General features: G+C 41.3%; 1 protein-coding gene across 1 annotated transcript; it reads right to left on the bottom strand.

Moving 5' to 3' along the window:
• Positions 1-5,391: 5,391 nt before the first annotated feature.
• Positions 5,392-15,913, bottom strand: nectin3b (nectin cell adhesion molecule 3b). The gene is made up of 6 exons (XM_028421877.1): positions 15,784-15,913; positions 9,886-10,233; positions 9,083-9,382; positions 8,183-8,300; positions 7,841-7,992; positions 5,392-6,062 (listed from the first exon to the last, which is right to left on the bottom strand). Exons 1-6 carry the CDS (start codon positions 15,854-15,856, stop codon positions 5,392-5,394), a joined length of 1,662 nt encoding a protein of 553 aa, XP_028277678.1. The 5' UTR covers positions 15,857-15,913.
• Positions 15,914-16,286: the final 373 nt, after the last annotated feature.

Below are 16,286 nucleotides of genomic sequence, written 5' to 3'. Positions count from 1 at the left end.
CTCTTCTCCATTCATTTTGTCCTCAACAGTTAATAACTGTTCGATTAGCTCTGATGGCTGCTGAACTATGACAAAGGCCTCTTGAGTTGATCAAAACGCCTTTAAAAATGTAGTTCATCAAGCCAGCTTGCTTTAATGTCTGGTGACAGACACTTTCTTTCACAGTGTGACAAGAGAGGCGGCAAAAAGCACATTCAGGTGCTCATATATGAACGCTGTAAAATGCTAAAAATCATAATTTTCTTAAGTTTAGAAGACACATATCTAAAAAAAAAGAGAGATTATTTTGGACATTAGTTTGACATTTTTCCTCCATTGTTTCAAACGTCATCTATTCTGAAGGGGCTTGGATTACTTTTTTTCTATACTTCATCACACAATTCATTGTTGCTGTGAAGCGGAAAGGAGTGCACAGTGAGGTCACAGACTTATTATAAATTAAATATGGCACAATCCATGGCTTTAACACAACCCCCCCCCCACACACACGCACACACACAAATCCACCTTTAAACCTCAAGTGTCATGCTATTGCCTAGACAACAGACCCCACAGGAAGCACAGGCTTGTGTAATAATTGTGGAGGAAGGAGGGTTAGACTAGTCGAATTTCAATATTTTCAGTTCGATGATGGCAACAATTTGACCCCCCCCTTCTGCTGTGGAGTTAATATCAAAGTGTCTCCTTCACACAGTTGTCAGTGCTGCATCCCTCCCTCTGCCTTGCTCACTCCTTTGTGTGTTGTGAAAAGTATCCTTGGAAACTGTTGTGGCGCAGGCGAAAAGCAAATAGGCTGATCATCTACACGAGTGTCTCAAACAAATTCAAGAATCACAGCCTGACATCACCGCTGCTACGGAATGTGTTTTTAGACTGAGCATGTCCCGCTTCAAGGTCAGAGCGACTGCCGCTACGACCATGATAAGATCAACAGAGGTCAACTGAAATAAAGTCTTTCAGAAATGGGGGGGTGGGGGTTGTGTCTTGAGAACCTGGAGTGCAAGCTCAACAATGTCAAGGTCACATTGATGTGATATGTCCTTATAGCCAGAGGAGCTCTCTGTAGTGAAGCAGGGTGTAATTCTCTCTTTCTGCTCTGCCTTTCACAGCAGCAGTTAACCTCTTAGCTGCACACAGGGCCCTGCATCCCTCTCCCTCTGCTTTCTGTGGCCAGGTAGTAAGCTTGCAGGAAGACAGCCTCCATCAGCAGCTCCAGATGAGCTTGTTGCCATGGGGACAGTCAATGGGCTGGAGAGTGGGGACTTTGGGCCAGTCAGAAACACTCAGCGTTTAATTTTACCAGCTGGTAGACAGTGGGAGAAAGACACGGGGGTTGGAGCGTGGCGGCTTCACAAAGGAGAGAAGCTGTAGGGGAGAGCGAGGTCTTTTCTGTCCTGAGACAAAAACTAGGGCTGGTGAAGAGGGCACGCCGAGCTGAGGAGGTGCTGGGTTTCCCCCTGACCACAGACATGCAGTTCAGTCTCAGTGTTCAAACAGCACAAGCAGTAAATTATCACCCTAAAACATTGTTACTTTAAGATGATAAAGTGAGGAAAAATGATTTGGAATTACATCATCCATGGCGTCCCACATAAGCGTACTGGATTCTGTTTGTGTGTGTGTGTGTGTGTGTGTGTGTGTGTGAGGAGGGAGTTATGCAGTAATATGCGTTCGGGAGCTAGAGATGATGTCATTTATAGATGAACAAAGAGGCTGAGACGGAGCAGTCTGAGTAATGGCAAGCTCAAAAAAAAAACCTCCAGAGAAAATAACTCACAGGTGCTAAGGTGCTTTATTGAACTAAAGTATCGTCCAAAAGATTGACAAAATAACGCTCCACTGTTGTCACTGACATAAATATTTTTTTTCCTTCCTGAAACTTACATTTTCTCCTTTATATACAAAAAACAAACATGATCACAAGGTGCTTTTCATTGACAATGTGAGACTGAAGGAAATGTCTTCAGTCCTTTGAACAACAGTGACTCTACAGCGACCAAAACCCCTGACAGATACCTGTGAAGACAAGAAGATGTAACTAATTTTACATCCATTCAAGCTTTGCCTTTTAGTGTTTTTTTTTAATGCCTCTAGGTTTGCAAATATACTGCGTCAATAACTGTCATGACGACAAGGGCAGAAAAGTGAATATGGCACTAAGAATTCCTGCTACAAAGAAGAGTGCAGTGAAAAAATCAAAACCAACAGACAACCCCTCACAGAGCAACATCCATAGGTAAACTATAAGAATACATGTACATTATTCTAGAGATCTAAGGCACTAGGTGTATCTCTCAACCCAAAGTGAAGGACGTTTCTCAAGGTAAGGATATCGATGAATGATCTCTATTCAAAATGCCACGGTACAAAAGAACTTCATTAATCGAGGTGTGCGGCTTCAAACTGACGAGCCCAGCAAAAACAGTAATATTGATTAAAAGGAATTTCCGTCTTAGTGCATAGAAGCAAACTCAAGAAGGGTTTAGGCTGCCATGCTTCCTGTTTCTTTCCCCGAAATCAATACTTTTAATTCACCTGTCTACAGTAAATGAAGCTAATACATAGCCAAATGTGCATTTCATTTGGACACTTATTAAAGGTTCAGTTAACCCAAATTACAAAAGTAAAATACATGTCAACTAAGTGTCCACATAGACTGCATGGATTAGCCCGTGATTTAAGACCGAGTCTGTTCCTTTTCCTAAATACAACAGAGATGGATCGGATATTGTTTCTGGTGCTCATGACACTGAAAACATTTAGAGGACCAATCATTCCATCCAAAATAAAATATTCAGATTTTGCCTGTGAAAAAATGACATTACAGCTCAACACAAGGACGATGTTATTGATGTTTACACCTATAGTTCCAAGTATGATCGTCATGGCTGATGTCTGTGCAGTGAAGCAGCTGTAGTTAAAGGTTCCTGCATGAAACATCTCGCAACAAGGTCTGAGGATTTTCTTGAGTAACTAGATTATGATTTCCAGGAACAACCTCTGGCACTGAGCTGATCAATGGTACTATTGATCAATAGTATTACAGTAATACTTTAATATATCCTGGCAGAAAGACAATAAGTGTCTGCATACTGTACATTCTTATTCATTTCAACCGCTTTGAACTAAAGAAACAGTCCAAATAAAACTACTGACACCCTGTTGTATTGACTTTAGGACAGAAACCTTGCTGTGAGCACCAATAACACAATATCATTGGCCTCCATTGAAAATAAAACAAAAAGGTTGCATTTGAAAGAGGACAAATTATTTTTGTGCACCTTTTGTCTGTGGAGATAAATTACTTCTACTGCACTGCACAGCATTACAGACAACATGAACTGCAGTTAGGGGTCATATTCTCTGCTTGCAAGCCTCATTATCAAATCCCATGACAAATTCACATCCTGACAAATAATTAGAAGGTACATAACAGTATAACTAATTCCCCTTTTGACAACTGTTACTGTAATATTAAAGCATATTTTTTTCATCTCTATATCAGGTTACAAGACCCTGTATACAACAGTGATACGTCATTTATATAAGATACTGTAATGATCAGCTTTTTACTACTTGTATCAGATGCCACCATCATCACATTTATCATATTTTATACAGACAAGTTAAACAAATATTTGGCATCTGGCAGCAAATATTGTAAAGGTGACTATACTACTGAAGTTGGCATGTATTCACAACTAGTGTACATGAAAGAAATGGTTGGATTTCCTCCATGCAGTCTGGTAAACAGGTGCATCTTTAAACATACAAACTGCCTCATCCACATTGAACTACAAGGGGCTCACGGCCCAATAACACTGACATGTAAAACATTTCCTCAGTTCAATCACAGTACTTGGTACATTGCAATGCTTGAGAGTCTTAAATGGAAATAAAATGTATTTTAGAAAAACAAAACATGTATTAATCTGTAGCTACACAATAGATAATTATGAGTTATTATTGAATTTAATGATGAGTGCAAAACGGTGGATGTGCTGAAAATAATAGGTGTCACAACACATCTATGACAAAAGTTTCTTTTTTTTGTAGTAATAAATGTTGTTAGATGGTGAAATAAGTAGTGCAGCGGCACACTCCAATGACAGATAGTGGCAATAAGCCTATTAATGCCTCAGGTTGTCTTGTTTCTACAGATTACTGAAATTAAACCCTCAGTGGCTGAGTGTGAATGATTTCTTTGTGTGACAGAATACTTTGTGACCAGGAGGCCAGCGTATGGTGGCTGCCACACTGTAGCCTGCTTTAAACAATGCCCCTGCTGATAGCTCTTCTGAATTCCCAAGAGGCCTGGTTTGGTGCCAGATTTCATGCGATAGACACACAGGGTAACGTGTATATATACTGGCCAAAAAAAAGGGGTAACAAACCTGAAACTCTTTCATAAATCAGTAACTGCACAGAGACTAAAATGTTAAACTCAAGAAATATTATTTCTGCTAATCTGCACAAATTGTGGCACTTTTCCTCGGACCTGTATGACAGACCCAGTTTGTTGTTACAGGGGACAGTGCCCCTCAAACAGGCCTCCTGCTTGCCCTCATCCCTCCCTCGTGGGGATGAAAGACTGAGGACATGCAGGAGCAATGCTCTTACCAACTGGACATTCAGTGGTCAAGTCCTCAGGCAAACAATTCTTCCACTGTGATTTACATAGGAGTAGAGATTTCAGGAGCTAACAAATGGTCCAATGATTCAGTCATCCATTATAAAGTTTTGCAAAAGGCAGGGCAATACATTTTATAACCATGAGTGTGTAGAGGTCATCAGTCACAAAGGGATCCAGATTTATCAGGACGACAAATCCTCTTAAATAAATTAGTCTATTATGGCTCTGCTGTGTCTCTGAGTTTTGAAAAAGGAAACTATTACCATCAGAATTTCATGGATGTCTTGAGTATCAGCTAATCACACTGAGAGGACTGGCCCACACATCTTTGAAACTAATAAATATATAATAGGCAATATCCACACATACAGACAACTAAATCTATGCCAACCTAGGTGACCTCTAAATCTCCAGGCCTCTCACTCTTAAGACATTAGTAATGCTAAATAAATGGCCTCAGTCCATGTAAGGCAGAGACAACACAAACATAAAACCATTTGTTTCTACAAACACACTGGTGACATGCCCATTTCTAATGACATGGAGATGTTGACCTCCAACTGGTTGTACAATCCATAGTCTGTCAACATCACCAAGAGGAAACATTATTTCTCAAGTGTCAACCAGGATGCTTGGGCAAAACAAGTAAGCTATAGAGATTAGTGGATGTGTGAACGTAAAGAAATGTGTTTCTAATTTATTAAACCAAAGCTTCCGGTTTCTGGTGTTTTTCTGCTCCTGCAGAAGCAGATAGCTTGTCAAACATACCACTCCCTACGTGAGATGACTGATCCGTCTTTGTGAGAGACATAATCACCATCAGGCCCACTATCGTAGCAGTCATCTGACAGGTAGGGGGAGCCGTTTCCCTGCAGTTTAGGTGACTGGGGGTATCTGGTACATCTGGCCTGCTGTGGACTAGAATACTGTGTGTGTTCCTGATGGTGATTCTGCTGACGGCTGTGGCGACCGCTCTCCCTCATTGCCCTGGTGTACCCATTAACGGGATACTCTTCTCCATTATAGTCGCTATGGTTACGCCGGTCACGCTCATGTTTGAGCTGGCGGTCTCCCCACTCCTCTCGATCGTGGTCCCGATGGTGGGAGCTGCTGCCAGCTTTGGTAGGATGGAGTTCGTGCTGCGTGGGAGCCTTTTGGAGATCATTGGGACCCAGGTACTGCTTGGTGTAGTAGTTCCCGTGAAACGTCTGCTGTTTCCGCAGGTAACACACGCCAACCAGTGACAACAGTAGCAGCAGGAATAAGGCCCCTCCCACAGCCCCACCCACTATGGAACCAAGATTACTTTCAGGCAGGGCTTCAAGTGTGGGAGAGCTCAGAAGGACATGGCCCTTATCATCCACCAAGGTGGAGGAGGAGGAGCCGGTTAGGACAGGAGCGGTAATGGTGGAAGGCATGGTGGGAGGATCTAATGGAGGGAAGGAGGGTGAGGGGGGGAAACAGAGGGCAAAGGAGAGGGATGAACAGACAGAGAAGCAAAGAATGTCAATGCCAACTACATCAGCATTTCACTAAGAAGGGAGATGTTAACAATAACATCAACTAAACTAAACTAAACATGCCTAGAGCAACCTCAGGTTTACAATTTCTTCAGAGCTTCAGAGTGAATACTCGGGCTGTCACATAGATATTAGTAACACATGTCTAGACATTGGTACAATGAGCTGAGAACTCACAAGTTAGAGGATGAGATGAGTATGGATGTGTCCGTGTCTTAGCTGTGCTTCATTTTAAAGAGCACCTTAAGTACACTTGAACGTTTGGACGTTCTTGAGGCCAAAGAAGAACAAACCAAAGGCTATAGAGCAGAATATCTTATAAACAACTACAAAAGAGAACATTTCTTGGAATGTTTTAGCTGATTTTTTTCTCTCTACATTTGTCATTGCAGGCTGTTGCACAGTCATTTACACATTCAAGCACTTAACAAGCCACTTGAAACATTGGATATATATATGCCAATATTTCTATGAAGGCCTGAACATCCAGGTCATATTTTTGCTTCTTTCTGAAGCATTAAAGAAATTGAATTTAACAGTATATGACACTCGCCAGGCAAGTCACACATTTTTGCAAATGTTGGGGTCTAATCATTTCTACATACAAAATAACCATTATATGATATATATATATTTCATGCATGAGTGTAGCATTTGATATCCTATTTTGCAAGTACTTGCAAGTAGTTTATTTTTCAGTATGCTACACCAGCCTTAAAATGAACTGAATTATTGGTTAAACCCACAAACAGAAGAGCCAAAGGCTATAATCATAAGAAGCTAAAGTAATGGAAAGAATCTCAGACTAAAAGCTTTAATGGTGCTGATTGCTGTGCCACTTTAACCTCAGTGCCAGGCCAGATGTGAGGCAAAGATTCACATCTGAGAGATCAGAGACATGAACCCAGAGGTTTGTAGTTTCCAAGTATATGAACTCCATGCAAAGACAGTGAACTGATGTGAGCACACCCACAGTAACGCATACAATCAAGGGTACACCAACATGCGTAAGCTTGTGCACACCCATAAAGGTCCTCTCAAAGGAAAATAAAATATGGATGATAAATAATAAATAGGAGTTGAAAAGAACTAGTTAATGTTTTATGAATCTGGGACATCATCTCACAGTCAGGCTGCAGGCTTTTGCCTCTTACTGTATGACACATGCAGAAATAAAAGAAACATAGAAAGACAGCGAGAGGGATGAAAAAGAAAATCACATCATAATCAGAACTTCATTCATGAGAAGAGCTTCCCCAGGCAAGACAGATCTTGTGAAACCAAAGGAACATGCTCATCATACACAAAAGAAAGACATACTTAGATGCTAAGCCAGCAGGACAGAGCAGAGGCAGTGCAGTGGTCTGAAGAGGCCGTAACTATTTGCAGCTGTTTGGCCCATGAACTCCCCTCTTGAACATCTGGAGACCTAATGTTAATCAAGGCTAATCAGCGTGCAATTAAGACTGAATCTAATATTATCAGCGCAGACACACCATGCCATGAGCGACTGCTTGATAGACTGTCAGTATGTACAGAATGGGTGAGTGATAGTGTCACATTTCAGCTTGAAGGACAATGTCACAGGCAGTGATACCCTCTATGACGTGCATGCACGCACAATGCTTCCTAAGGGAAGAGAAAGCAATAAGAGTCAGCTTTGTTCCGGTGTGTATGCTCCGCTCACCTTGTATGAGAATGCGCACATCCCGACTGCGGAGGTTGATGTCATTGGCAACCTCACACCTGTAAACTCCAGAGTCATTTCGCTGGAGGGGACGCAGGAAGAGCAACGTGCTGTTTATTATTTCCACTCCTTGTGGCATTTCACTGTCCAGTCTGTGATACATCAGAGAGACAAACATTTAGACATATACACCGAATACTTGTATTTGACAATTTGTGTACTCCTCAATTTATCTTATGTTTAGTTTGCACATTTAGGTCAAACTACAAGTCAGCACATGGGGCTACTGTTTAAGTAGTAAAAAACTGAATTTTCCCTTAATACAGGCACATGTATACACACCTGATCCATCTGAAGTGATGAGCCGGTGGGTTTGCATTGGCTTTGCACATCATTTGAACATTTTCGCGGCCTACGTACCAGTCTCCATCATATCCAACAACTGAGATATCAGGAGCGACTACAGTTAAAGAGGGAGGGAACACACACGGTGTTTGGTCAACATTTCTGCAGTTTCAGCAAAACCTGATATTCCAAGTTAAGTTACATTTTACAAGTTACATTTTAACTGGAAAACAAATGTTTAACCAAAATAACCATTAGACTAGTTTGTGTGTACTAGTGTGTGTGGTCAGAGATATACAAGCCTGTGTCCTCTAACATAAGAAAGAAAACAAAATCTACAGAGCAAAAAAAACTTGTGATTGATTTTTCTCCACTACTTATACTCTAGAGTAACTTGTATACTGTATAAAAAATGACTGCTATACTTTCTTCATTGTACCATAAACCAGATCATTTCCTTTGTAGCTGCCACATGTCACAAAGCAGAATGACAGACCAAAGATAAATGCATCTGTCGAACTTAAAAAGAGATTTGAGGATGTCCCTCTACCGCTTCCATGAGTGTGCTTACAGCTGGTACACAGACATGTGTTATTGCCACGCAAACTATATCTATGGGGACTTAATGTAAGAATACATTTTGACTTTTGACAGTTTATGGGCACACTGACTTGAATTAAAAAAAGAAAGTTGGATTTAGGGAAAAAATAAACATGAACAGCCAGTATAATACTCAGAGTAATAATTATTACAATTTCATTTTTGTTTAAATGCTCTTTTGAGACTATGATGTTGGACTCTATGCTAAAATTATGTGTGTAAATATTCATGAAAACAATTACTACAGTATCTCTCTCAGTAGTTGTCAACCCACATGGACACTCATAATGTACCTACACTGCACATTGAGCTGGTAGGGGATCCTGAAGTCACTCTGCAGTGCCGGGTGGCGGACCACACACGTAAGCGTGTGGCCCTGGACGTGGCGAGTGGGCTGCCAGATGTAGCGTACTTGTGTGCTGGTCGTGCCATTAATGTCGTCAAAAAGCTGCACTTCTGACTGGCCAAACAGGTTGGATTCCCAGGACACCTCAGCAGGGGGTCGAGCGCGCTCAGCGATACAGGTGGCCACCACTGTCTCATTTCCCCCATCGATCAGTGCAGTTGAGCCAGCAGACACGTAGACCTTTGGCTCCACTGGGATTCACAGGATGTGAAAAGACACAAAAAGGAAGGACATTAAGATACCAAGTCCCTCCTGAGGTTATTTTTTCTGAGCTAACTGCAGTGTTTGAAATATTTACACTTCTGCTTTTCTTGCATCGTTAACTGTATTCTCTTCCCTTCTGTCATTCCACTACAACTGAGTCCAACCCATCATTAGCAGCACTATCCACCCTTGCGATCTGCGCTGTGAAAACAGACTGAGTGTACACACATACACACACTGTCTTTGTGAGCCAGCCGTGACAACCTGTGATCCAAATGATAACAAAAAGGGTAATCCCTTTAGCAAAATTGAAAACAACACTGAAACCTGAAATTTAACGCCTGTCTATCAGTATTCCAGTACTGCAAAACAGCCCTCTAGCTTATATCAACACTACCTGTGCAGAAAATGCATCTCATATAACACCTTTAAATCTTACACTTAACATAGTTTTGATAAATTGATTTGGAGACAGGACATATATACTTACCGAGTACATTGACAGTAGTGGAGGCTTGAGTGTTTCCCAGAGGAAATGTGGCTACCTTACAGGTGTATATCCCCACATCAGAAAAGCCCACGTTTTCCAGTATGATGGTGGCATCGTGAGAGGAGGGCGAGCGAAAGTACAGTCGGTTAATAAACTCTGGAGGGATGGAGGTGCCAAACTCTGGGTTGTAGACAGCCACTGTGACAGAGCCAGAAGGCAGACGGCGCTCCCAGGAACTCTGAGTGAGAGTAAGGTTTAAGCCAACCTCCACCCTGCACTCTAAGGTCACGTTCTTCCCCAGCACGGCACTCACCCTCGGAGGCACCACCACCTGACTGCACCACACACCTGCCAAGGAGACACACAAAACAACACTGTCAGATAGAATCACAACATTCATTTAACACAATTAATAAACTCTCTTAAGACCTGAATAAATGACTTGCAATTACCTGGAGGAATAATTTTTTAATGCTGAGAAATGGAGGGATATTTATTCGTGCAGATGGAAAGGTTTTGGAAAGCAGTGTCACCATGTTACATTGCATCAGCGAAGAGAGGGTATTTCTGGTGTTTCCTCTGACGTCAGTTCAGTATCTGACATCTGTGGGTATCAGACAGGAATCAAACCTTGATACCATCACAGCAGGCAGTGGGCTCCTGAACAAATACTATACAGCTCACTGTGTGACTCAGTGTTCCAACTGATGAATTTGTCTAGTCGCTACAGCTTTCCTCCCCCGACCTGAATTCAGAAATTAAAAGCAGGCTATCTGTCTGTCTATTGTCCAAATATAACCAACCTATGCACCTTGTCACCTGCACTTGTCAGAAAAGTAGCATGTCTTGGAAGCAGGAGCTCAATGTTGTGCTGAGGAAGGTCAAAGGGAAATGAACAGAGGAGACTTCAGAAAAAAAAAGAGGAGGGAAGAGATATGCTAACATGATGACATCATCGCTGAGAGGAGAAGAGAGGGCTGAGAATAGAGTGAGGCGAGAGCAAAGTCACATATAGCACACGTCAGATAAAAACCCTCATCAGGATTGCTATACACAAAAAAAAAACATGACATTATTGGATATGAAAAGAACACCTAACACTTCTACCCTGCCATAGCATTCTACTAAATCACTAATTGCAACAAGCTGCCAGCAGGAAGACATCATCATAAATCAAAACCTGCTGCGCTGCTTGGCAACTGACTCCAAATATTCTATTGTTGTTTTGCCAAAAACAGCTCAGTCTCTGACCAGTCTCCCTCTAAAAGGCTGTGTCCTCAAATATTGGCATGGTTGAGGGAAATTTCCCTGCCCCTACAGTATGAAGCACAAAAGTCTTATTTATTTTCCTCATTTTACTGTCATTAGAATCAGGTCTCAGTTTCTTTAGGCCACAGCACGCGTTTGTCGCTTCTTCACGTTTTTACTTGCGTTTTATAATGCTCAGTTTAAAGGCTAATTACAAGGCTGGTTATGTGGGCTTCCACATGTTGTCATAGCTAAACCAATTATTGTCAAAATTGGGCATGACTCGTATACAATGTTTTACCCTGTAGACATAAAACCATCAATCCACTTGTAAAAACTACAATTAGACTGACATAGCAAACTTTAGGAGTTTTTATGTCCTGGAAATAACACAGGTGGGAGTCACTGTATTGCTCATACAGAGAAAGTGCATTTTCATTAGAAGTGTGAAGAAAGAGAAGAGGTCTGAACACTCTATCACTGCAACTGTGGGGGGATGTTCATTAAGTTTATGTGCTATTTTGAGTTATTAATTGTTGGAATTCATGCACAGACTTACACAAACGCCATCTGTTTTGACTAGCACAGCCTGCTATAGCCTAAATTAACTTCAGATAAAACGAGGACTGTGGATTTGGTCCACCATCGCTTCCACTGGGAATCTGGATTAAAACACTGAGTATTTTTGGTATTGGTAAAACAACAAAGTTTTCAATTCACTTTAGGTTATGATACCATTTTCATCATTGCTAAATATAAGGTACATCTAAAACAGTAAGATCTGCCTTCTGAGTCAGTCAAACCCAGACAAAATTATATCAATCTGCATCTGTCTTTTCCCCACTAGCGTACTGTTAGCTTACGATATATCATACAATGCACTCACAAATGTGAAATGCAAACACACATTCCTTTGATTGACTGCACTGTAGCAGAGGTTACTACTAAAGTAGCCCCTTATAGACAGATCAAGCCAATGCTAAAATCAAGATAAAGAACTAGCTTATCAGGTTAGAACTCAGTGTTGTTTCTACCTTTGCAGGTCCACTAAAAAATGTGTCTGGATACTAGACAAGATGGATGGTTTGAACCAGCCATGGTGGAACTATCCCAAAAAAACTTATGAGGCTTATTCCAGTTTTCAAATTATACACAGTTCACAACTTCCTCCAAGGAGGAGTGAAGCTGTTCTGAACATAAAGGGATAGCCCCCAGTGAATGTTTGCTCTTGGTTCAATTGCTGAAGTTAATAAGCATGTTCCCTCAAACTCTGTATCCTCGTAACAAGGGATGGAGGATGAGGCAGAGAGTTAAATGAACTGCTACCTAATTGCACAGACTATGCATAGCACCATGCAATAACAAACACACGAACAAAAAAAAAACACACGCATATACATGTGCATACATTTATAAACACACACAAAAGCAGTGAGGCTTTAAGCCCTCTTAACAGAGCATAATGTTTGCTCCTCTCCTCAAACAGCTAAAGCTTTTGCATAAAATGTAAGTCCCACACCTGACTCCAGCTCGCAGCCATATCGTATTCTGTAAATGAACCTTTTCCTAGAGTAAAAAACTCATTCTGTGACTTTCTGAATGATAAGACTGGATGGCAAAAATAGAAGCATAGTGAAGATAGAAAAAGCAGCATTTTCCCTGCACTGAATATGTAATGGAAGAGGTATAGCAACTGTATAAAATTTTTATTGGTGACATGACGACAACCTTACATAAGCATGCCCTCGTTTTCTCCAACTCAAAAAAAAGAAAAAAAAAAAAAAAACAGAAGATGAGAATAAGGGCAAAGTCTATCTGATCCTATGTGCAGTCTATCTTGATGTTAGCAGGAGCGATTCCCCCTTTCTTCTTCTTGTGCTTTAGAGACAAAGAAGAGAAACGGTTTTAAGTTCTTGCAATCCTCAAAAAGAATAGCTTATATAGACACTTTCAGTCAGGTCTCCAAACTCAACGCAACGTGTCTCATTGACGCATAAAGTAGAAAATAGATTATAGATATCCTGGCATCAAGGACACATTGCTCCCCAGGGACGTTGTGCTGCTCGTTCACACTTAAGTCAATATTACCTTCACACACACCACTTATGTGACAGCAAGTGTATTAATATATGTATCTTGCTAGAGGGCAGTGTGTCTTGTTAAAAGTGGAAGTCAGAACATAATAGTGATGGTGTTAAGGTGGAAGTGGCAGAGTCAGCTGAAGGATGGGAAATGACTGAACCATAGTTTGAGAGTCTGATTTATCCCACACTTAACCACACTAAGGCTTCTTGGATGTGTTTGAGGGAAACAGAGCAGATAACTGACAAGGCTATTCCTGAGCAATATGGAGCCTTCTGTTACCGCTGCTTTCTTCCTGTTACAGATGAGAGATTTTTGGAAACTTTAGATGGATTTCTCACTGCCAGTTTATAACCATTTTAAATCATTCTACTCTTGTTTTGGACAGGCTGAGACAAAAGGCAAATTTCCCTGCTTCTGTTGAGCATTCCATTAGCTATAATGCTGACCAAAGGTTTAAGGTGCAGTTTTTATTTGTATCTATGAACGCACATTGTGACATGAGCAAGGCAGTAAGACAATGTATAACTTACGGAAACTGCAGACGGCCATAATATAAACTGTTGGTTGGACACATAAATTAAACCGTAAAGCCTGTGTGAGCTGATCACTTTGGTTTTACTGTATTTCAAAATGTTACATGTTGGCAGATGGCTATAGATTACACTATAGACTGAATCAATGAGCCCTCCTTTCATTAGTGCAAAGAAGACAATGTTAGCCTTTGAGAAGGTTGTGTGTGGAGCATGCTAGAACAGATGTAGCTGTTTGCAACAACATTGGTATGACAATATGAACTGCAACTCATAAAAATAACATCATAACCATATTGTCTTTCGATTGATCAAAATGATCCTGATCATTTGACTCAAACAATAAATGCACTAAATCTCTATACAACTCTTGATGTGTCTTTGTATCCCCCACACAGCAGAGGACCTGTTGCTGCACACGCTGATGTCATTATCCAGTGTATAGGTACTTTTGTTCTGTTCTGTTCCATCATGTTATCAGCAGCTTAGCATCGGCTTGGTAAAAGAGGGAATCTATTCTCATAACTTCCCTGTTGCCAGAAAAATAATTAATGCAACTTTAATAAAGCTAATGGTGTTTGTGTTAAAGCAAATGACAGCATAAGAAGTGTGTTTGTGCCCCTTTAAGGCTTACACATTAGCACTAAGGGTGTGTGCATCTATTTTGCATTCAACAAATGCACAAGGTCAAATTCCTCATTGAGATGTACAGCAGACTTAAACTAAACCTAAACAAATGTGCACATGTCTGCACCTTTACTTGAGCTCTGGTGCTTAAACAGTTGAAGATGGACTACATGATTTTGGTATTAATGTGGCAAAGAATCCCTTATATCCAGTTTTTAAGAAAAGAAATGAGGTGTCTTCACTGGAATTTGTACAAAAACATGTTTCTTGGCACACTATAACTACAAAAGAGGATTTCTACAACATCAAATAGTACTGGGGTAGACACAAGTATCATGACATGTACAGTGAACCCTTCTTTGCATTTAATAATGACACAGCCTATGTGCTGATGGTGCTTCTCCTGCCTCTGATATGGAATGTGAAACATTCACATCATCTGGCTTGATTCACTCTCAGAGGGCTATTCCAGCAAGGCACCTGAGTACTCATTATTCCCAGGAACTCCAAAGACTGAATTAGATGACTTACAATTTACTAAAAAGTGCATTTTGATGAGGGAATCTTTGTGCTGTGGGACATTATGTGTATATATTATTTTGACTTTTGCCTTCAGTTTGCATATAAAAGCTCAGCTTGCCTCCATGCCATATTGCATTATTGAGTCATCAGTGAAAATTCATTTTTCCTGTAGGATGTTCTCTTCCAGCTTGATAGCAGAAAATAGGAGAGCTTTGATTCAAAGTTGGAAAGTGTAATATTCTTTCTTTTGCAGCAGCACGACAACACTATGCAGAAAGTTGGCGTGATTCGGGGTGGAGTTGGTGAACTACCCCACTCCTTGATTAAACCATAATGAGCTCAGGCTCCACTGCAGGCACATGGAGGGTGACCCTCATCCCGACCTGCGGGTGGGGGCTGAATTTGCATTGTCTTCTGGGGGTGACACAAATCGAAGTTCCTCAACATTATGCAAAGGCAGGTGCCGTGACACACATCACAGCATCATCACGTTACTTTAATAGAAGAGCTAATATGGCTGCCAGTGGATCTGCAATGACCCAAGTGTAGCTTGGATAACGGTATATAATAACTGATTATCACTGCCTGAGCTCCTCTCTGGACTGTTTCTATGGCAGCCTCGGGTCGCACCATCATCCACGGCGGTGGCTGCGCTGACTAGCGACTACTCCGAGGCGTTGAAGTGAACTTGTAACCAAGTTTTGGTCTTTTAATGACGGAGGCTAAACTTGCAGAACTCGTAACTTCAATTAATCCCCGCGTGGAGCACGCTGGGTTAGCTCGTGTTAACCGGCTCGTTGCGCGATTCAGTCGGCTTCCCCACAAAAAACTTCTGTGCACCGTTAAGTAGAACAAATAAAACTGCCACACAGGATTCAGGACTCACCTGTAATACTGCACAGAAGGTGAAATAAGGCAGCCTGTCCGAGATAACTCCGATAATAATGAGGCGGTAACATTTTCAAAAGCAGTGCAGCCTCCTGCTCCAGGACCAGCGCGTAGGACGCATGCCAATTTAGCGGTATGTGCCGAACAGAGGAACCTCCTCAGCAACAACTCCGAACTGCATGTGGACTGTACCATCTACACGGCGCGGAGCGGGGGGGCCGGGACCTCACCTGACAATTGAAGCCTGTGGTCATGTGTGGAGGTTTTTACAGGAGCCTCCCCCCGGAGGAAGGAACCATTAGCATACACATTACGTCACCTCTGTTGATACCCGACATATATTGATTCATTAAATGACTTTTTCTTTATTGGCTTTACTGGCTAATACAGCACTGAAATACATCATGTATTTACCGAAACTAGTTTGTATTCAGTCTAATTTCTCTGATGCTGTAAATCAGCTGGACTGGATTTCACTAAACACATTAAAATTAGGTGGAA

The sequence above is a fragment of the Parambassis ranga genome, chromosome 14 (genome assembly GCF_900634625.1).
Source record: "Parambassis ranga chromosome 14, fParRan2.1, whole genome shotgun sequence".
Lineage (NCBI taxonomy): Eukaryota > Metazoa > Chordata > Actinopteri > Ambassidae > Parambassis > Parambassis ranga.
The sequence above is the reverse complement of the archived record's forward strand: the minus strand, read 5'-3'. Positions and strand labels throughout refer to the sequence as shown.